General features: G+C 40.6%; 1 protein-coding gene across 2 annotated transcripts in view; it reads left to right on the top strand.

The window, feature by feature from the left end:
• ubr1 (ubiquitin protein ligase E3 component n-recognin 1) overlaps positions 1 to 23,332 on the top strand; it is a 220,515-nt gene that overhangs the window by 9,251 nt on the left and 187,932 nt on the right. For both annotated transcript variants that reach the window (XM_072569440.1, XM_072569439.1), the window contains exons 2-5: positions 6,366 to 6,622; positions 11,248 to 11,326; positions 12,656 to 12,763; positions 22,394 to 22,524. In XM_072569440.1, the coding sequence (XP_072425541.1) occupies positions 6,366 to 6,622; positions 11,248 to 11,326; positions 12,656 to 12,763; positions 22,394 to 22,524 (575 nt within the window). The remainder of the gene's footprint in view (positions 1 to 6,365; positions 6,623 to 11,247; positions 11,327 to 12,655; positions 12,764 to 22,393; positions 22,525 to 23,332) is intronic.

Raw genomic sequence — 23,332 nt, 5'->3', positions numbered from 1 at the left:
TGCCACCCAGGTTAATAGGGTTGTTTAGAAGGCATGCGTTGTGTTAGCTTTTATTGAGAGAGGGATTGGGTTCCAGAGCCATGAGGACATGTTCCAGCTGTACAAAACTCGAGTGCGGCTGCACTTGGAGTATTGTGTCCAGTTCTGGTCACCGCATTACAGGAAGGATGTGGAAGCTTTGGAAAGGTTCAGAGGAGATTTACAAGGATGTTGCCTGGTATGGAGGGAAGGTTTTATGAAGAAAGGCTGAGGCACTTGAGGCTGTTTTCGTTAGAAGAAGGTTGAGAGGTGACTCAATTGAGACATATAAGATAAGCAGAGGGTTAGGTAGGGTGGACAGTGTGAGCCTTTTTCCTCGATGGTGATGGCTAGCACGAGGGGATATGGCTTTAAATTGAAGCTTGATAGATGTAGGACAGATGTTAGAGATAGTTTCTTTACTCAGAGAGTAGTAGGGGCATGGAATGTCTTGCCTGCAACAGCAGTAGCCTTGCCAACTTTAAGGATATTTAAATGGTCATTGGATAAATACGTGGATGAAAATGGAATAGTGTTGGTTAGATCGGCTTCAGATTGGTTCCACAGATCGGCGTAACATCGAAGGCTAAAGGGCCTGTACTGTGCTGTAATATTCTATGTTCTGCATAACAGTGTTATCAAGCAGCATCTGCTGAACAACATCGTGCTCGCTGATGCCCAGTTTGGGTTTCGCCAGAGTCACTCAGCTCCTGATCTCAGTACAGCCTTGGTTCAGATATGGACAAAAGAGCTAAATTCCAGAGGTGAGGTGAGAATGACAGCCCTTGACATCAAGGCTGCATTTAAGAGTATGGCATCAAGGAACCTGGCAAAACTGGAATCAGTGGGTATCAGGGGTCAGACCCTCTGCTGGTTAGAATCATACCTGGCATACCGGGAAGATGGTTGTGGCTTTTGAAAGTCAATCACCTCAGCTCCAGGGCATCTCTACAGGAGTCAGTCAGGATGGTGTCCTCGGCCCAACAATTTTCAGCTGTTCATCAACGACCTTCCTTCTGCCATAAGGTCAGAAGTGGGGATGTTCACCGCTGATTGCACAGTGTTCAGCACCATTCGCAACTCCTCAGATACTGAAGCAGTCCATGCTCAAATGCAACAAGATCTGGACAATATCCAGGCATGGACTGACAAGTGTCAAGTAACATTCGTGCCACACAAATTTCAGACAATGGCCATCACCAATAAGAGACACTCTAACTACCATCCCTTGACATTCGACAGTATTGAATCCTAACATTCTTGGGGGTTACCATTGACCAGAGGCTCAACTGGACTCATCACATGAACATAGTGGCTACAAGAGGAGGTCTGAGACTGGGGAGTGTAACTCATCTCCTGACACCCCAAAGTCTATCCCTCTTCTACAAGGTACAAGTCAGGAGTGTGATGGAATACTCCCCACTTGCCTGAATGGGTGCAGCTCCAACAACACTCAAAAAGCTTGATACTATCCGGGACAAAACAACCCACTTGATTGGCACCACCTCTACAAACATTCAATCCCTTCACCACCAATGCTCAACAGCGATAGTGTACTACCTACAAGATACACTGCAGAAATTAGCCAGAGATCCTTAGCACCTTTCAAACCCACAACCACTTCCATCTAGAAGGACAAGGGCAGCACGTACTTGGGAACACCACCACCTGCAAGTTCCTCTCTAAGCCATCCGTACTTGGAAACATACCACCATTCCTTCGCAGTCGTTGGGTCAAAATCCTGGAATTCCCTACCTCCTGACATTGCGGGTCAACTCCCAGTAAGTGGACTGCAGCGATTGAAGAAGGCAGCTTAGTACCACCTTCTCAAGGGTAAATAGGGATGGGCTATCAATGCTAGCCAGTCAGTGACGCCCAAGTCCCACAAATGAATAAAAAAAATTCTTTCTTTGCGATATTTGATCCTCCTGCTTATTTCTCTCTCTTTGCATTCTTTCGTGTTGGAGCAAACCCTGTTCTTTGCTTCACTATATTGGTTATTGCTTTTTATCCCCTACGAGCAAGTTTATACTTTGTATGGATGTCTTCAAAATAAAATCCCTCCACTGCACAGTCCAAAGGGACATTATTACAAAATTCCGAAAGAACTTGATAAACCTGGTCAGAAGCTTATGTCTATCCTCCGATCAAAATAATCACATACTGTAGGAGCTTAATAATTAAAACAGTTTATTGTCACTATGAAAGCACCATGTCTTCATGTCTTAAGAATGGTTACGCGAAAGTTTTAAGCTATGACCACCTCTCTCCTCCAAGATTTGCTATCATGCTTTTTTATGGCTTTAGTGAAGTTGAAATGATTGTGATATTTTGGGCAAAAGCTAGATATTTCCTTTTAAGAAGTTTGTCTCGAGATGTTGGGTATAGTCCAATCTAGATTGAGGAGATGAAAATGCCTTTTGTTTTGATTGCTGGAAGGATCATCCAGAGGGCAACGGTTGAACAGACATAAACCAAGGAAAGGGTGTGATTATCTGTGCAAATTGACTCAAAAACAATATTTGTATCAGATTTGGTCAGACATGAAAGATTCTTGACCTCTGAAGTTAGTTTTTTGACCCTATTTTGTTTTCCTAAAGTTTGTTATTTGCATAAAGGGAAGTGAATTGTTGTGGTAATTGTTTAGTGGAAATTCTGAAAGATTCCCAGAAGCAAGTACTAAGTTCAATGTTTTTAGTAATTGAAAAGCCTAAAGAGTCCAGTCAGGAAGTGGTAATGGTTCCCGACTAATAATCAAAGAACACGCACGAATAATCCAAAGAACAATGGTGTCTCCCAAACTTCACTATGGTTTCCGAAAACTTGAAACTAACAGGCTGATTTTTAGTGAAAATGAATGAAATTGCTGAATTGTTGGAAAAGAAAGCATGATTTCAATGCTCCCTTTAGAGAAGGAAACCTGCCTTTTCCTCGATTTGTCTTATATGTTATGATCTCTGTAGAGACTGATAACTTTTGAAAAGGAACTCAGACTTCCAGTTTGTAGCTGAAAGGATGAAATAGCAAATTTTATGCTTTTACAACTTTTACTTCTGACCAAATGCTATCTTAGAGGCAATTTATATTTTAAATCACAAAACAGAACTTTCATCTTTTTCTTTTAGCATTACTAAAAACACTTTTCACAGATGTATTATAATGTTCATTGTCCTTTTGAATGGACATTCAGTTCTCCTGGGACAAGTCTGAAATGATCCTTTGCTCCCAGGGAATTATTACTATTCTTTTCCTCTTTCAGCCTGGGAACTTGTAATCGTAAAACTGTCTTTCATTTTTGTTGTCCCCGGAGATCCTTCCTCTCGTGGAAGCAAAGCAAATCTTCCAGCTTTGTTTTAACTTCTTGTAAATTTGATCTTAACAGTCTGAGTACAAGCTCTCATTTGTATTCCGGTATGTCAAGCCACAGCGTCTTGCTGGCTATGGCTGCTCTCTCTCTTTCCCAGATCCTGCCCTGAGTTATTTTGAACTTTTCCCCTCTTAAAGCCTATCTCCATGGCAATATGTATCACATGATCCTTACATCCTAATCAAAAAACTGATAAAGTATTTGAGAGATTCTAATACGTTGTATCTGGGAAGTAAGTACCTAGATAATATAAGGCACAGCTGTTTACAGTTTGAAATTCTACATTTTGAGACACTTGTAGGACTATGGAGGCTCACAGTCTATCCACTGTTAACACATGCTGCTGCTGTTGTTTCCTAGTGTAAACATCTTGCACCTTCTTTCCAGTAAAACAATCTTGGATCTCCTAGAGCCTCCAACAGTAAAATCACCCAGGCTTCTTGTCAAGCAGAGTTCAGGGCATGTCTCATGATCCTCTTCAGTTTAACTTGGGCTTTGGTATGATACCTTTCACTTAACAATCCTACAAACCTCAATCATATCAATGGGGCTCCCCTGAGGTGGTGATGTGGCAAGGTACTCAGCTGTATCAAACTGCTGCTTTGACTTTGGAATTCCTCAGGGCAATTAGAGGTGGGTGCGACTGCCAATCTTGCCAGCAACATCCAAAATATAAGAAGTAGTAGTAATGAATTCTGTATTTATAGCAGCTGGTTGTCACAGGTACAATTCATGTCAAAGTAGGGCATTTACATCTGTCGACCTGCATGCATGAAATTCCCATTGCTGGTGCTGTATTACAGTAAATTAACTTCAGAGGTCAAAAAATGTTCAAGTCTGACCAAGTCTTATACAGATATTGTTGAGATAATTTGCACAGATAATCACACCCTGTCCTTGATTTATGTCTGTTTGACCTTTTGCCCTCTGGATGATCCTTCCAGCAATCAAAACAGCAGGCATTTTCTTCTCCTCAATCTGGCCTGGATCACTGAGGAGTGGTTCTTGTACCTGCTTTGTGTTACTTAAGGGCATTCTTTTCTGGTTATGATATGATTTACTGGTCTTTCAGGTATCATGAACCTCCAATCACAACGCAAAAAAAACCAAGGTTTAGCATAAAGTTTTTGAAATGGTTACGCACCATGAATGCTTAAATGAACAATAGTCTGAGCCATTTTAGTTTGTTCTGAAACTTCTGCTAAGCAACAGTCAACAGTTCTGCAGGAAACCCAATTTTGTGATTTCTAGTCAAACCCATTGCCCGGGGGAATGCTGGGGAAATAATACTTGCTTACATTTAAATTATATAGTGCAGGTTATACTTAGAGCTGTTGAAGTCAAGTTTTCACACCACTTCAATTTTCTTTCTCATCTTCAAACTATTAGATGTAGGAGCAGTAGTAGGTCACTCAGCCCCTTGAGACTGCTCCACCATTTAATGAGATCATGTTTGATCTGATTATCCTTCACTCCACTTTCTTGCCTTATCCTCATAAATCCTTGATTTCCTTACTGTCATCGAGTCATAGAGCTGTACAGCATGGAAACAGACCCTTAAGTCCAACTTGTATATTCCTCTCAACCCTTCCTATTCATATATCCATCCAGATGCATTTTAATTGTTGTAATTGTACCAGCCGCCTCCATTTCCTCTGGCAGCTCATTCCTTACACCTGCGGCACTCTGCATAAAAATATGCCCCTTAGATTCCTTTTAAATCTTTCCCCTCTTGCCTTAAATCTATGCCTTCTAGTTTTAGCTCCCCCACCCTGAGAAAAAAGACATAGGGTGAATAGCCAATCTATTGATTTTATACACTTCTATAAGGTCACCCCTCAGCCTAATTGAAGTCTACCTATCTTAGCCTTGATTGCACTTAGTCACCAGCTTGATCAGCCCCTCTGTGAGTAATGAATTCTACAGGTTTCGCTGAGAGAAAAAATAATTCCTCCTCATCGCCCTGTCTTAAATAGGTGGCTCCTTACTCTGAGATTATGCCACCTGGTTCTACACACTCCCTCAAGAGGAAACAACCTTTCCTCATCTACACTGTCAAGATTGATAAGAGTCTCCTGTTTCAATAGGTCTCCCCTCATTCTCCTAAATGGGTACAAGTTCAACCTTCTCAATATCTTCTCATAAGAATATCCCTCCATACCCATGCTCGAGCCAGTGGAACCTTCTCTGGACTGCCTCCAATATTATTATATCTTTCCCTAGCTTGGGGGACCAAAACTATTCAGATATTCCAACTGTGATCTGACCTGTACCTTGTATAATTTTAGTAATACCTCATTATTTTTACTCTCCATTTCTTTTGAAGTAAAGGCCAGCATTTCAGTTCCCTTCCCTATTGCCCATTGAACTTAGATGCTAGCATTTTGTGATTCATGCACAAAGCCTCCCAAATCCCTCTGAGATACAGTTTTCTCCATTCAAATAATAATACAGCTGTTCTATTCTTTCTGTGAAAGTACATTTTCCCTCATGATATTCCATCTGCCTAGTGTTTGCCCATTTAACCTGTCTATATCCCTTTGTAGACTTCTTGTGTCATCCTTACAACTTGCCTTCCCTTCTATTTTAGTGCCGTACCCAAACCTGACGATAGTATATTATTTCACATTCCAAGCATGGGGTGTTACACACCTTTTAAACATTAAGTTTTTACCTTTTCATATGTGTTTGAATGTCATTGACCTGACGTGTTAACCGCATCCTTCTCTCCATATCTGATGTATTCCCATTTTATGTTTTGTGCATGCATGCATTTTTATAGCGATTATGTCTTGTGTGAGGCTATTTGTCCCCTGTACAGTACATTCTGGACTGCTCCACAGCTGTGCTTCCACGTCATTTAGAAAGTGTGTTAGGTGCATGTGGTCTGGAGTGATCTGTTCAGTGTGGATATGTAAAATAATAACTTATGTAAAATTGGCAAGTTTTGGTTGAAGCTGACGTTTACATTTCTTCACAGAGTTGGCAGGAAGGAGTTGATTTGTGTTCAGGGATATATCAACATCTGAAGGAGTATGTGCCTCCAGTGCTTTGCTTGGGAGCAGAAGCCAAGCCAGCTGAGGAGAATCTGGCTTATCAAAAATTACTGCAAACCTTGGAGTGGTATCTGTTCGGAGAAACCCCAGCGGATGGATTTGCAAAGCTGGAACAAAGCAACAGTTCTTCACAACTCTGTGGCCGAGTTTTCAAAGGGGGAGAGGCGACATATTCTTGCCGGTGAGAGTAAAGTAAATTGAACACAGCTTTTATCTCCTCATCACTTCTCTTTCTGCTTTGTAAATGGCTTTAACTCTCTGGCGACCGACTGTATTCAGACATCTTTTGCTTGTTTCCTGCAGAACTCAAAGATAGTTGAAATACTGTTATCATAAAAAATAAGGACAAGTGTGAACCTACTTTTATGAAGCACCTGCCACTGTCACAAAGCACTTTCTATCTAGTGAAGTCCTTTTTCAGGCTTTTCCTTTGTAAGACTGTTGCAGTGAATTTGCACATCGAGCTCCCACAAACAACAATGTGATAATAGCCAAATAAGTCTGCTTTTATTCATGTTGATTGGTTAAATATTGGCTAAGAAACTAGGGAGAACTCCCGTTTTTCAAATATTGCCATGTGATGGTTTTTGCTCACCTGAGAGGGCAAATGGGCTTCAGTTTAAAGTCTCATCAGAAAGGTGACACCTTTGAGAATAATACAGATAATTAAAAACTTCTGCAAAAGTTGTGGTTGGCTTGGAGTGTTTCTCTATTATCTGAAGTCTTCATGCATTTCATAGCATGCTGCAACATATTTCAAGAAGAACGTGTCTCTTCTGAGTGTCATCAAGGTCATAATTCAATAATTCAAGAAAAGCTATTATTTCTCAAATGTACACGTTGCCATCCCTGTGCATTGTGTAAAGAAAGCATCCACACAACTGCTTTGCTGCATTATCAAATCTGGCTGCTGTTAATTTGTGTTGAAGTGGTAGCGCGGCCTTGATTTCAAGGCAGAAAATCCACAGGCTGGCTTCCCATTCTGAAGTCATGAACGCAAAATCCTGGCTGACGTTGCAGTGCTGTACGGACAATTTTGCACTTGCATTCCATTGTTTACAATTGCAACATGTCCAGCAATGTTTTGCAGCCATTTTGTGCAGAACAATATCCGAACAATATCCAAACAATACCCACAAATGTCATCGAATAAGTTTTTAACAATTTAATCACTGAATGGAGGCTACACTAGGCCATTTCAGAAATTAGAGTCAAAACATTGCTATCGATCTGAAGTTGCATTCAGACCAGGACATTGGGAAACATGATGGGTTTTTTCTGTCATTCTGACAATTTTGTCACCATTACTGATTCTAGCTTTTTATTTTGTTTTTAGTCCAGCTTCATTTAGCTGACTGAATTTAAGTCCCTCAGTTGCCATTTGATCTTGTGTCTTCACACAATAGGGACAAATACTGCCCACAACTCTTGGAAGAACGTATGTGATGTGGTACCATAGGATTTGTTATATTTATCTTTGAGGCAGCTGGAGCTTCAGTTTATGCTTTAATTCTGCAGTGCTGCCAGTTATATAAATTGAAATGATAGTTTTTCCCTCCCTTTTTTTCCTTTTATTCAGTGTACTGTTAATTGGTTCTCACAGACAGCCAACTTGGCCTCTGCCTTTCTTAGAATATGTGCACAAAATAAAAAGCTCATCTTCCATACATTCATTACTGGACCTGTTGCCTTGAAGGAGTGCTGCACTGTTATATGTGACCTCACTTCAAAATTACATATTTGACTGTAAATTACTCTGTGCTGTGATCATGAAGGTGTGATATATACATGCACATTCTCTTGCGCACTCTGTGTGTGTGTGTGTGTGTGTGTGTGTGTCTCTCTCTCTCCCTCTCTCTCTCCCTCTCTCTCTCCCTCTCTCTCTCCCTCTCTCTCTCCCTCTCTCTCTCCCTCTCTCTCTCCCTCTCTCTCTCCCTCTCTCTCTCCCTCTCTCTCTCCCTCTCTCTCTCCCTCTCTCTCTCCCTCTCTCTCTCCCTCTCTCTCTCCCTCTCTCTCTCCCTCTCTCTCTCCCTCTCTCTCTCCCTCTTTTTCTCTCTCTCTCGGTCTCGGTCTCGGTCGCTGTCTCGCTCTTTGTCTCTCTGTTGCTCTCTCTCTTTGCTTCTCTCGGTTTCGTTCTCGGTTTCTCTCATGCGCGCATGGTCTTGCTCGCTCGCTTGCTCTCTCTCTCTCTCTCTCTCTCTCTCTCTCTCTCTCTCTCTCTCTCTCTCTGCCTCTCTCATGCTTCACTTCTCTCTGTCTCGCTCTTTCTAACTTCCTGTTTATATTCAGCATCACTCCACAACAATGCAGCCAGGACTGGGACTTCAACAATGTAAGGTGTGTGCCATTAGCACTGTGGCAACTAAACATTTAGTTAATTCATAGTGCTTAACGATAACAGATTTGTTTGGTGAACAGATCTAAGCTGCATCTCCATTATGTGAATGGTGAGCTAAAGAATGGCAGGCTCTCAGTAAGTGTGGGACTTGGAAGAGCAAGAGGTAACTAGTTCAGGGATTATTTCCCTATCACATCCCAGAAGGACATCATCTTGTTTGAACATGTGATAAATTAAGCCAAGTTAACAATATTGCTTAGTCTTGTCAGTAGGTTTAGTTTGCAATTTGATATTCAGGTAGCAGTAATAGAGCTCAGAGCCACTAGCAGTTATACAGTCAGAGTCATACAGCACGGAAACCGACCCTTTGGTCCAACCAGTTCATGCCGAGCATAATCCCAAACTTGAAATCCCCCATCCTAGGGAAAAGACAACTACCGTTAACTGTCCTTATTTTGTAAACTTCTATGACCTCTCAACCTCCTATGCTGCAGTGGAAAAAGTCCCAGCCTATCCAGCTTTTTTTAATAACTCAAATCTTCCATTCCTGGCAATATCCTAGTAAATCTCTTCTGAACCCTCTCCAGCTTAATAATATCCTTCCTATAACTGGGTGACCAGAACTGGACACATTACTCCAGAAGAGGCTTCACCAATGTCCTGTACAGCCACAACATGGCTTCCTAACCCTTAGACTCAAAGGACTGAACAATGAAGGCAAGTGTACCAATTACCTTTTTAACGGCCCTGTCTGTGTGTAGCATCAGCAGGGACCAAAACAAGATTCTTCACGCTTTATACTATGGCCTGCACTAAATGATCTGAAAAATAAACATGGCCATATTGCATATTTCAAATATTTGAGTAGGTTGGCACTAGAGCAGCAATTGGGAGGAATATTAAATTATAATGCTTGAGAAGGCACAGAGGGAATTTCTAGAATGGTACCGAAGATGAGGGACTTCACTTATGTGGAGAGACTGAAAAGTGAAGTAAGGATTGTTTTCCTTCGAACAAGGAAGATAAAGGGAAGGTGCAAAGAAGGTTCTCAAAATTATGTGGGGTTTTAATAGACCAGATAGGGAAAAAAATATTTCCACTGGCAGGAATGTTGATAATCAGAGGACACAGATTTAAGATCATTTGCAAAAAAAACTAGGGAAATTATTAAATACCAGAAGTTAGACTACGTGATTGGGCACAACTGTGGCAGATGGAGTTCACTGTAAGCAATTGTGAGTTTAACTGTTTTGGACCGAGAAGGGGGAGAGCATGGTTCTTTCTAGATGCTACGAAGTTAAATACAGTAAAGGTCCAAAGAGATTTGGAGGTTCATGGACATAGATCTTTAAAAGGTAATGAATGAGTGCAGAAAGTAATCTTGAAAGTTAATGGCTGACCTTTATATCTAGAGAACAGGAGTATAAGGATGCAGAAATTGGGCTGCCATTATATAACACCCTGGTTGGAACTCATTTGGAGTACTGTGAGCAGATCTGAGTATCACGGCTTGGAAGGATGTGCTGCCCTTACAGGGAGTATAGCATAGGTTTATACGAATGATATCTGGATTTCAGTTATAAGGAGAGTATGCAAATCAGGCCTGTTTTCTCCAGAATTTAGAAGGTTAAAGGGTGATCTGATCTAACTCTTCAAGATGCTAACAGGAGAATACAGGGTAGATAAAGATAAAGTCTTTCTGCTGGTTGAGGACTCTAGAACTGGGAACATAGTCTGAGAATTAGGGCCAGACCTTTCAGGAGCGATGTTGGGAAGCACTTCTACACACAGTGTGTAGAGGTTTAGAATTGTCTTCCAGAAATCATAGTGGATACTAGATCAGTTGTTAACTTTAAATCTGTATTCGATACATTTTTGTTAAACAGCAGTATTGTGGAATATGGCCGAAAGGCATGTATATGTGTTGGGCCATGGATGGCGGAACAGGCTTGAGGGACTGCATGGCCAACCGTTCTTCCAAGATTGAACGCAGTCCAGTCATATACTTTTCTAACCAGAGTTTTGATTTAATGCTCAGCCAACAAATTCCGACCCCACTGATTACTCGTATATACAAGAGCTTTTGTGGCACAGTGGTAGTGTCCCTACCTCTGAGTCAGGAAGCCCAGATTCAAATCCTCTCTGCCATGTGCAATAAAATTCCTGAGTGGGTTGATTTTAAAAAAAATCAGAATGACATATTTTTATGCAATCTGTAAAGATGTGCTATATACTGTCTGAATCAAATATTTATTCAATTGCTTTTTAAAAAGAACATGGACATAGAGATGAAGAGGAGTGATCTAAACAAAATAATAAGGGGGTTAAACCAATCAGTTAACTTGATGAAAGTTATCTAAGCAATGGGTCAAATGACCAGTGCTGGAAGTTTCAATGACTGGGTAAAGTGGATCACAAATATGATCAGATTTTAACATGGAGCTTGTACTGTAACATCTTTGTTTCAGAGACTGTGCGATAGATCCCACTTGTGTACTATGCGTGGACTGTTTCCAGAATAGTGTTCACAAAAATCATCGGTACAAGGTATGGTATGTTCTTCCTGTTCATTTTGTTTGTGCTGCCTATGTCTGAAAACTTGTATTAGTAACTCGCTTGTAGTGAATTGTAAGAGATTTCATTTGTATGCGTTTTTTATCACTGTATTCTTAAAATGTGGGCAATGATGGCAAGACTGGCCTTTAATGTCATGCCATAGTTGCCCTTGAACTGCTGCATCTGTGTTAAGGTACTCCAACAGTTCTATTACATAAAGCATTGCAGAGTATGATACCAACAACGACAAAGGATGGTATGTGACTTGGAGGTGATGGTATTGTTGCACATCTGTTCCCCTCATTTTCAAAATTGGTTGAGGTCATGTGTTTGGAACGTGGAAAATTCTGGGACTAATGAGCTCTTTCCGATGTAATCTGTCATTTGGTTTTGCACCCTCTGTTCTTGTCACCTGCTGGAGAAGTAGCCAGGTAACCAGCCTGACTGATCTTGCACATAACAGTACTTACGAAGTTGCTATGAATTTAAGATGATTTCAAGGACTTAAGTTTTTAATGATTATGGAAAATTGACTCATTTCAAGTTTTTTAGACAAACCTGAGGTGGTTTCTTTGAAAGATCACTGTGGACAATAGAGATTTTTTTCTATAAAGAGACTCTTGCCAAGACTTTTGAACTGTGTCTGATGAAGAGAGGCTCTTGTTTTATCAGTTGGAGGAAGGCCTGCTAAGAACGAACATAATTGGAGGAAAGCTTGCTAAAATGATGCAGCCCAGCTAATATTTCCGTAAAGAAAACCCTCTTGTTGAGTTCAAAGTGAATCCTATTTGATCATTAGGAAAAAAAAAGTGATGGAAGGACCATCTCAAGTTTGGAGTTTCCAAGCAAGCTGTGTCCGAAAGACTTCAGAGAAACCATGCGTGATTAGTGACATAACCACACATACCAGAATATGAGAGCAATAGAGCATCGTACAATTGATTCTTTTGCTTGAAAGGATAATCTGTTGGCCAAATTTTGTATTCCCAAGAAAGTCAATCTTCGTAGGTAATTTTTCTCCTCTTTTCCTGAAGTGTATATTTGTGAGAAAGTTTTGATGAGGTAGAGATAATATTACAGATGCAATGTACGTTAAACCAATTATTCGGTCTTTATTGAATAAGTTTTGTTTTAATAATAAACCAGTAATTGTGTTTATTAGGAAACCTGATTTATATATCTTGTTTAGAACCTGATATTGATTAAGTATTTAATTGGTATCTTTCTCTATGTTGTATTATGTTTGAATACCAGTAAAGATTGTGCCATTTTTCTAATTGTTTTAAAACTGATGTTTCTACATCACTTTGTATATTAAAGATGAATTCTTCGTATGGAGGGGGGTTTTGTGACTGTGGAGATGTTGAAGCCTGGAAGACTGGGCCTGCTTGTAAAATGCATGAACATGGTGCATCAGAGGACTCTGTGGTAAGATGCTTTTCCAGCACCATTTGAACTTTCATTGATTGTGGCTAGTCTGGTGATGGTGACCAGAAAGATCAATATTTTCTTAATTTCGCCTTCCTCCTGCCAGTCAATTGCATTGAAATGACAAAAGTCATATTTATTGCTATGGAAACTTAGCTTGAACTTCCATAATTCCACATCTTCCATAATTGTTTCTATCAACGTAGTGGAAAGCTTGAGCTCAATTAGTTACAATTTTTATTATAGGCGTACGACTCTGTGGTTCAACCAGTCCGTACCGAACTTAATTCCAAACTAGTTCCGTCAGCCTACTCCTGGCCCCCTACCCTTTCAAACCTTTCCTATTCATGCATCTATCCTAGAGATGTATTAACTGTATTCAATGTCATTTAAAAGTCTTCCACTTTCTCAGGAAGTTCATTCCACATGCAAACCATCTTTGTGTAGTTTGATACATTATTTTCTTTGGAAAGTTATGACTTTCTTCTGCTACCTGACATTTTACATGTATTTGGGAAGGCATGGACTTATTAGGGATAGTCTATGTGACTTTGTGCGTGTCTCACTAATGTAATTAAGTTTTTTAAAGAGGTGACAAAGAAGATTGAAGGTAGAGAGATAAACAGAAATTGCTGGAAAATGTCAGTTTTTATGCAGAGGATAGGGAAAGGCAATGCGGGGCAGGGGTGAGGGAGTGTTGAGTGGGATGAGGAGGAGGAGGATCTCGTGTGGAGTAAAAGATTGGTGGAGATAGATGAACTTCCTGAGAAAGTGGAGGACTTTTAAATGTCATTTAATACATTTCTACGATGGATGCAAGAGAGAGAAGAATAGTTGGCCAGATCAAGTGGATAATAATCAGGCAAGGAGGGTGAATAGCTGTTAATGGGACTGTTAGTAGCTAACAACGTGTCATGTGTAGTAGCAGACCATGTGATAACAAGGCCTGATGTGTGCGGAGTGGGATAAGGACATCAGAGAGCTCAAGCTCAAAAATTGTTGAATTCGATGTTGAGGCCAGACGGCTGTAGAATTCTCGAGCAGAAAATGAGGTGCTGCCCTTCCAACTTCACTGTGCTTCACTGGGGCATTGCAGCAAGGCTCAGACAGAGATGTTGGCCAGGGAGCAAGCTAGTGTGTTGAAGTGGTACGCAACTGGAAACTCAGTCGTCTTTGCAAACAGAACGTAGGTGTTCTGTGAAGCGGTCACCCAACTTGTGCTTTATTTACCCAGTGTAAAGGAGACCACTAACAGGCCCCCTTAATAAAGGACAGCTGTGATAAGATAAAAGGTAAAAACAAAGACTGCAGATGCTGGAAACCAGAATCTAGATTAGAGTGGTGCTGGAAAAGCACAGCAGGTCAGGCAGCATCCGTGGAGCAGGGAAATCGACGTTTTGGGTGAGAAAACAAATGTGGCTGTGGTAGCGAGTCTGTCTCAGGACCTGGTTGAAGAGCTTCATGGCAGAGGAAATGACCTGGGGGTTGCAGTAAGAGAGCGACACACTGAGATTCTTGTAGAGAGAGGAGGAAAACTTCTTCAAGGCAGGCATTCTTGCAAGAGGATTCGCAGTAGGGTTAAAATCAACTAGGTAAAAACAAGGACTGCAGATGCTGGAAACCAGAGTTTACATTAGAGTGGTGCTGGAAAAGCACAGCAGGTCAGGCAGCATCTGAGGAGCAGTGATAAGATCCAGGCAGGTATGAATTTAAGAGCAAAGTGGGCATGGAATCAACAAATTAATCTCGGTTGTACTGCAACTGAGCAACACTAGGTGGTAGACATGAAACCCCCTCAACCAGAGTATATTCTGTGCCCTTGCCACCCTCCGTTCTTCCTGCAAGTGTTGTTCAGCATGGGGGAGGACAGATTCATCGGCAGAGGGAGGCCAGTTTTGAGGAGGTTTCCTTGCCAGTGTTTAACCAGGTCCCATCATGGGGCCTGGCATGAATGTTGAGGACCCCCAGAGCACCTCCCTCCCAACTGTAAACTACTGATGCCACCTCGGCTCGATCTGTCTTGATCGTGGGACAGAATATATCCAGGTTAAACATGCAGTCTGCTGTTGATATATTCCTGCGTTCAGTGGCATACAGCTGTGACCTGAACTAGGCATTTGTCTTCCCATATAAAGACGTGCTACTTCTCGAGTGCAAATTGCACTTGCCATTGTCATTGCAACCAATTGCAAAAACCCAATATAAAACATACTAGCTGTGCCATAGTGGCCTCCCTCCTCAAGATTGAGGATACAAATATCGGGAATCCTGCTGACAAATCTGAAAGTATGTTTGGGGGTACAGGGAAACAGCTCCTAAGTTACTCCAAAATGGTTTGTTACCAATCCTAAAAGTAATTAAATAAGCATAGCTTCTAAAGAAGACTGAATTGTCAAAGCCACAAAATTAAAAGGGATGATCACCTGATTGGGATTGTATTGTAGACCCTTTATAGTCAGAGGGAAATTGAGAAACAAACTTGTAAAGAGATCTCAGCTATCCGTAAGAAAAATACGGTGGTTATGGTAGGAGATTTTAATTTTACAAACATAGACTGGGACTGTCATAATGTTTAATGGATAGGAATTTGTTAAGTGTGTACAAGAAAATTTTCTGATTCAGTATGTGGATGTACCTACTAGAGAAGGTGCAAAACCTGACCTACCCTTGGGGAAATAAGGCAGGGCAGGTGCAGGTGTCAGTGGGGGAGCACTTTGGGGCCAGCGGCCATAATTCTATTAGATTTAAAATAGTGTTGTAAAAGGATAGACCAGATCTAAAGATTGAAGTTCTAAATTGGAGGAAGGGTAATTTTGACGGTATTAGGCAAGAACTTTCAAAAGCTGATTGGGGGCAGATGTTTGCAGGTAAAGAGACGGCTGGAAACTGGGAAGCCTTCAGGAATGAGACAACGAGAATCCAGAGAAAGTATATTCCTGTTAGGGTGAAAGGGAAGGCTGGTAGGTATAGGGAATGCTGGATGACTAAAGAAATTGAGGGGTTGGTTAAGAAAAAGAAGGATGCATATGTAAGGTATAGACAGGATAGATCAAGTGAATCCTTAGAAGAATATAAAGGCAGTAGGAGTATACTTAAGAGGGAAATCAGGAGGGCAAAACGGGGACATGAGATAGCTTTGGCAAATAGAATTAAGGAGAATCCAAAGGGTTTTTACAAATGCGTTAAGGACAAAAGGGTAACTAGGGAGAGAATAGGGCCCCTCGAAGATCAGCAAGGTGGCCTTTGTGTGGAGCCTCAGAAAATGGGGGAGATACTAAAGGAGTACTATGCATCAGTATTTATTGTGGAAAAGGATATGGAAGATATAGAATGTAGGGAAATAGATGGTGACACCTTGCAAAATGTCCAAGTAGGAAGTGCTGGATGTCTTGAAACGCATAAAGGTGGATAAATCTCCAGGACCCGATCAGGTATACCCGAGAACTCTGTGGGAAGCTAGGAAAGTGATTTTTGGGCCTCTTGCTGAGATATTTGTATCATCGATAGTCACAGGTGAGGTGTCAGAAGACTAGAGATTGGCTAACGTGGTGCCACTGTTTAAGAAGGATGGTATGGACAAGACAAGGAACTATAGATCGGTGAGCCTGATGTCTGTAGTGGGCAAGTTGTTGGAGGGAATCCTGAGGGACAGGATGTATATGTATTTGGAAAGGCAAGGACTGATTAGGGATAGTCAACATGGCTTTGTGCGTAGGAAATCATGTCTCACAAACTTGATTGAGTTTTTTGAAGATGTAAAAGAGGATTGATGAGGGCAGTGTGGTAGATGTGATCTGTATGGACTTGAGTAAGGCGTTCAACAAGGTTCCCCATGGGAGACTGGTTAGCAAGGTTAGATCTCATGGAATACAGGGAGAACTAGCCATTTGGATACAGAACTGGCTCAAAGGTAGAAGACAGAGGGTGGTGGTGGAGGGTTGTTTTTCAGATGGAGGCCTGTGACCAGTGGAGTGCCACAAGGATCAGTGCTGGGCCCTCTACTTTTTGTCATTTACATAAATGATTTGGATGTGAGCATAAGAGGTATAGTTAGTAAGTTTGCAGATGACACCAAAATTGGAGGTGTAGTGGACAGCGAAGAGGGTTCCCTGAGATTACAACAGGATCTAAACCAGATGGGCCAATGGGCTGAGAAGTGGCAGATGGATTCAGATAAATGCGAGGTGCTGCATTTTGGGAAAGCAAATCTTAGCAGGACTTATACACTTAATGGTAAGGTCCTAGGGAGTGTAGCTGAACAAAGAGACCTTGGAGTGCAGGTTCATAGGTCCTTGAAATTGAAGTTGCAGGTAGATAGGATAGTAAAGAAGGCGTTTGGTATGCTTACTTTAATTGGTCAGAGTATTGAGTACAGGAGTTGGGAGGTCATGTTGCGACTGTACAGGACATTAGTTAGGCCACTGTTGGAATATTGCATGCAATTCTGGACTCCTTCCTATCGGAAGAATGTTGTGAAACTTGAAAGGGTTCAGAAAAGATTTACAAGGATGTTGCCAGGCTTGGAGAATTTGAGCTACAGGCTGAACTGGCTGGGGCTATTTTCCTTGGAGTGTTGGAGGCTGAGAGGTAACCTTATTGAGGTTTACAAAATCATGAGGGGCATGGATAGGATAAATAGACAGTCTTTTCCCTGGGATCGGGGAGTCCAGAACTAGAGGGCATAGGTTTAGGGTGAGAGGGGAAAGATATAAAAGAGACCTAAGGGGCAACTTTTTCACCCAGAGGGTGGTACAGGTATGGAATGAGCTGCCAGAGAAAGTGGTGGAGGCTGGTACAATTACAGCATTTAAAAGGCATTTGGATGGGTATATGAATAGGAAGGGTTTGGTGGGATATGGGCTGGGTGCTGGCAGGTGGGTCTAGATTGGGTCGACATGGGCGGGTTGGACCGAAGGGTCTGTTTCCATGCTATACATCTCTATGACTCTATATTTACCTGAGTATCTTTTGAAAGGGAAACCCATGACCCCTAACGGGAAGTACTGGAGAAAAAGAAAAAATGTTAACATTTCTAGTTTAATGCGACTCTTCAAATGTGGAGAGAGAAACGCAAAAGGGATATTTTATAGTGTAGAAAAAGATGAAACAGAAGGAAGCGTCGGGGAAGGTGAGAGTGCAATGGAGATTAAAAATCATGGATGTCACAAAAGGTAAGACAAAGGGAAATGGTAATGACTATAGAGAAGAGAGAATGATTCAGCGTATTTGTTATTCGCAAAATTATATGTTAGCTCTGCTAAAAGCAAAGCCAAGAAAACCATACTCTGTGTATATGTGGTGGGAGTGCAAGTGGGTTGTGAAGAAGTTGGATTGTGAGACAACATGGACGGCACAGTTTTTGGTTTAAAGTTGTTGAATTCCATGTTGAGTTCTGAAGGCTGTGAAGTGCATAAATAGAAGATGAGGTGCTGTTCCCTACCAGAAAGCAGTAGAAGACCGAGGACAAACGAGTATGAGAGGAAGTTAGGGAACTGAAATGGAAATTATTGGGAGGTCCTGGTCATGCCTATAAACTGAATAAAGGTATTAAAGCAGTCATCCAATGTGCATTTGGTCAACCCAGTGTAGACATATTCTGAGTCTACCTACAGCACATGGTTCAAGAAGGTAGCTCACCACCATCTTCTCAAGGGCAATGAGAAGTGGTGAAGAAATGCTGGCAGCAGCTCCCACATCCTTATAAATTAATTAATAGTGAGAGAAGGCTGGAAACATGAAGCAAAATTGCTTAATTGCACCAGTTTCAGGTGAGACCGTGAGAGTGGTGTCAATAGTGAACAAAAGAGAGCATTGGAAAGGGTCCAGAATAGGAATGGAACAAGCAATGTTTCACAAACCACACAAAAAGGCCGACATAGCCAGGACAATGCATATACCTCTAAGCTGAATTTGTGGAAAAAATAAGGCTTAAATTTAATTTGAAAGATGTGCTTTCGCAGTAATTCAGAGTAATTCATGCTTATTATGGTTCTGAGTAATTGAGTTCAGTAATTTAGATTTTAAAGGCTGCATGCACTTTCAAATTTGATCTTAACTGCATTAGATGTTGCAGGCACTAAAATCTGAAGTACAAGTCTGTTTCTGACCACTTACTGCACAATTATTGAATGTTTATTTTGTATTGTACTTTGTACTATTAGGAATTTGTGTTCCAGAGTTGAAGTACACTTCTGTGATAAACTGGAGCCATCTGCTGTGATTGAATCAGATTTTCCTGGAACACTTCCCAGAATAGCAGTGTCATGTAAACATTTACCAGTCCATACAGATTGCATGATACAACACATGCTTTTTTTTAAGTTTACAATTTTTAAGAATTTGAATCAGCTTTGTGTGTACCCATTGACATAACCAGCCATTATATAGCATAAAATATGCTGTATTTGCACTGTTTGCAATTCCTCACACCAGGTACAAGCATAGGAACATTGTGCACTTCACTTTGACTGTCACCTTCTTAAAATACTGGCCAATTTACTTGTTTTGGTCAAGTTTAGTGAATAAAGTTTGTTATAATTCTTATATAGTTTCCTCTTGGCATCTGATATATGATCCAAGTGTTATTGCACTTCAGTAAAGAAGAGTTTCTCAGTATTAATATCTTATCTGAAAGTTGGCAGATCCAACAGTGCAGCAGCCTGAGTTGTAAACTTGGGAATGCCAGCAGGAGTCTGTAGAGTGGGATTTGAAGTAATGATCTTCTGGCATGAGCAAGGAGGTTTTGACACTGGGGCTGGTGGTATACATCTTTATATCTTCCTCCTGCCTTGTGCACATTCTCTTCCTTGCGCTTTCAACTGTTGATGATTCCACCTTCTGTGTAAAACATAGATTGAACCAAAAGGAAGTCACTGCTATGAATATATAGAGATCTGTTTCTTCCTTGCAACACTGAGTGCCTAAGCAATGAAACTTGATATGACATTCACTAAGGTGGAGGTTAACCCCACCCCCCGCACTGCGAACTAAAAGCAAATGACTTAAAAACATCTTGCCTATAATGTGTAAAGGAAGTGTGAAAAGTCGCTCTTTCCCCAATCTGTTATAAAGGAGTGGTTAAATGAAATGGAAACCTTTCACCTCCCCTATAATTAACAAGTAACAATTTATTTATCCAACTCCAACAGTGAACAAATTAGCAGATTACCAACAAACCAAACAATCCCTCCCTAATTACCTATTCCTGAATAAAACAGGATTCTAATTGTATGCTGTTCCAATATCACAGGTCCCGCTTGTATAAATCCAAGTTATAAGAAAACAAAATCAATTAAAACTTAGTCTGTCAAAGTTCACATAGAATGCATCTCCCTGGACTTTCTGTATTTCCTTCCGTTGTCTTCCTCTGTCCGAAATGCTGCCTTAGTGGTTTTCTGGTGTCAAGAATATTATCTAAGAGTGTTGTGTATCTTTATGAATAGATAACTTTGCAGCTCTCAGAAAAAAACTATTATCTCTTCAGATAGCAGTTGGCTCTCTCCCAATTTTTCAAAATGCCTGCATCTCTTATATCCTTGATGACCTATTAATTCTTTTCAATCGGATTGGTTCCTACCAGTCAAAACCATCAGGTTTAAATGTTAAAGGTTTTCAGTATCTAAGGGCTTGGTTTAAATTAATTGGCTGATTCAAGCTAGTTACCAAAACAACAAACAAGCCTAAAGTTTTCCAATCACACAGCCAATTGTTACATATTTCCTTCTTAGAACTGTCTGTGCATCTATAGCTGCTTGTGGACACTTCTTTAAAATATCCAAGTTTCGAATGACTGTGCCCCATTACATTGTTTAAATGCAAGTTGATATCACTACGACAAGGTGAACAGTTTTAAGTTCTGAAGGAGATTTATATTGGACCTAAACATTAACTCTGATTCACTTTCGATGGATACTGCCAGATTAGCTGAGTTTCTCCAGCATTTTGTTTTAATTTCAGATCTCCATCCTCATACTTGGCTTTTGTATTAATATGAAATACTTTGTGTAGGACCATATGATATCTCCACACCAATAGTCTCAACTCTAATTCAATTGGACTAGTTGCAGCCTGAAAAATCCAGTCGAAATCCAAATGTGGCAGGATGCTCAGTCGGACGATCATACTGAATGGTAAAACAGGCTTGAAGAGCTGGATGATGTACTCCTCCCGTTTTCTATGTCTCTATTTGTTAATCACCTTTGAAAGTTTCTTGTGAATCAGCTTCCATCTTTCTGCTTTCAAGCAGTACATTCCAGATTGTCATAATTTGTATTTTAAAAGAAAATGCTTCTGTTTCCTCTGGTATTTTTGGTAAGTATCTTAATCTTGTCATCTGGTTGACTGCGCACCCAGTGACAACAGTTTCTTCTCATTTGCTCTATTAAACCTCTTGTATTTTTTAATGCTTCCATTGTTTCCCCTTAATGTTTTTGCTCGGGGAGAATAATACCAAAGTTGCTATGAAACAAAGGCAAGTTCCCCTTCATGGGTGTATGGTGGGTGATGGCTAGGAAGTGATTATGCTTTCTAATGAAAGAACAGTTTGCAAACAAAACATGGTATTATATCAAACATATAAGAGCATATATGAATTAAAAGTAGTGTAAGCCATTCAACCCTTCAAGGCTAATCTGTCAATCAATAAGCTCATGATTGTTCTGTTTGTGTTCTCAATTCTATTATTCCCATCTACCCCTCCCCATCATCTTAGATTCTTCTCAGGCCATGGAATCAATCTAGCTCAAATAGATGAGGTCGATAGACCCTGTGCCTCACCTTCTAAGGACAGAGTTCCAAAGTTGCACAACCCTCTGAGACAAAATAATTCCCCACTTTGCTGTCCTTAAAGGATGCCTGGTCATTTTGAAATGTTGCCCCTTTTCCCTCTGCTCTAGATATTGCAACCTGAACGAATGGAGTTCAGCTGTCCACAGACAGGAATTCTCTCTGTCCTCTTGTCAGGTCTCCTTCTCTAAAGTGCACAGTGCTATTTAGTTGCTCAGATCAGCAGCAGCATGTGGAAACCACCAGTGGTATAGAAGTGGAGTGAGAGCTTGAACTGAGTACAGCCTGCAAGAAGCTGAAGAGGGTGAGAGGCATGGTGATGAGGTTAGCAGTGCAACTGTTGGACTAATGTGAAACTGGGATGGATTGGCGTTGGATAGGAAGTGATAATGCCTGCATAGAATTAGAGCATAATCCCCACTGTCAATACGAATTCAAGGAGGGGGTCACCCAGAAGAGGAGAGGAGAATAGTGTCAACATAAAAATGAAAGGGAAGAGGGTTGGGAAAGGATACGAAGATTAATTTGAATAATTAGGAGAATAATAACGCTAACAAACTTGAGGGGAGGGAGCACTTGTGCATGATCATGCTAATATAAAGTCCTATAAAGGCAGATATATGATGGAAGAAATATAAACTTAGATACTGGCCAACTTAGAGATTGGCAAATTTGCTGAGTATTGCCAGCATTTTCTATTTTTATTACAGATAGAAGGTTATGCATTATACACTGACACACATCTATTTTAGAAAGGTGCGTAAGAATTAAAAGGAGAGTCGTGTGTGATAGGAATGCCACTCTGCATATATGTGCATTCTAAGCATTATATTTGTTTTCACACAGAATTCTGCAAGCCAATTACCTGTGGGTTTGGCTGAAAGAGCCCAGCAACTCTTCACTATTATCTTCAGATATATCATAGATATGTTGATCTGGACAGAAGATAAAGAGCTACCTTTGGGACTCCAACCAAGGTATACAAAGAAAAATTTCTCTTTTGCCACCAAGATGCTGTATTACAATAATTGATAGTGATGAGATTTCTTTGGTCAACTACTATGACCAATCTGATATAGAACATAGAACATTTGAGCGCACTACAGGCCCTTCAGCTCTCCATGTTGCGCCGAACTGTGGAACCGATCTGAAGCCTATGTATCCCACACTATTCCATTTTCAACCATATGTTTATGGTCTGAGTGTTTCCCTATTTGTTAGCCCTTGTAACATACACCATGAAGGCTTGGTTCTTGTTGGGACAGATGTTTTGAAGTTATTAACAGTATTGACTATTTGCACTGTTCTAAGATCACAAACTTTACACAGTCTGTGCCCTTATACTTAGTGATTTTACAGCTATATTACATAGTTGTAACACTATACATGGCAGACCACAATGGATACAGAGTGCAATAACTCCATTGCACTGAGACTACTGAAGGTGAGGCGAGGACTTCTATTATTGACATTACACATTGAGATGACATCTTACTATTTTAAAGGCACTTTGCCTTTCTGGGGTAACTGCAATAATACAACAGATAGAAAGCATGATTAAATAGGATTTGTTAAGTCTTTGTAGGAAATCCAGTAAAGTTGACATTTGAAACATTTTCAAACATAAATGCAAGTAAAATGTTGAATGTAAAAATTGTTCATTTTGCTGGAACAAAGTACTAAGTGTTCAAAGAGTGAATGATCATTGAACATTATTTCATGTTTACAATGCACTGAACTTTAGAGAGAGAACTCTTTGGAAATATAAACTGGTAAATGGAAGCT

Source organism: Chiloscyllium punctatum, chromosome 4, assembly GCF_047496795.1.
Source record: "Chiloscyllium punctatum isolate Juve2018m chromosome 4, sChiPun1.3, whole genome shotgun sequence".
NCBI lineage: Eukaryota > Metazoa > Chordata > Chondrichthyes > Orectolobiformes > Hemiscylliidae > Chiloscyllium > Chiloscyllium punctatum.
This window is presented reverse-complemented; position numbering and strand designations above follow the sequence as displayed.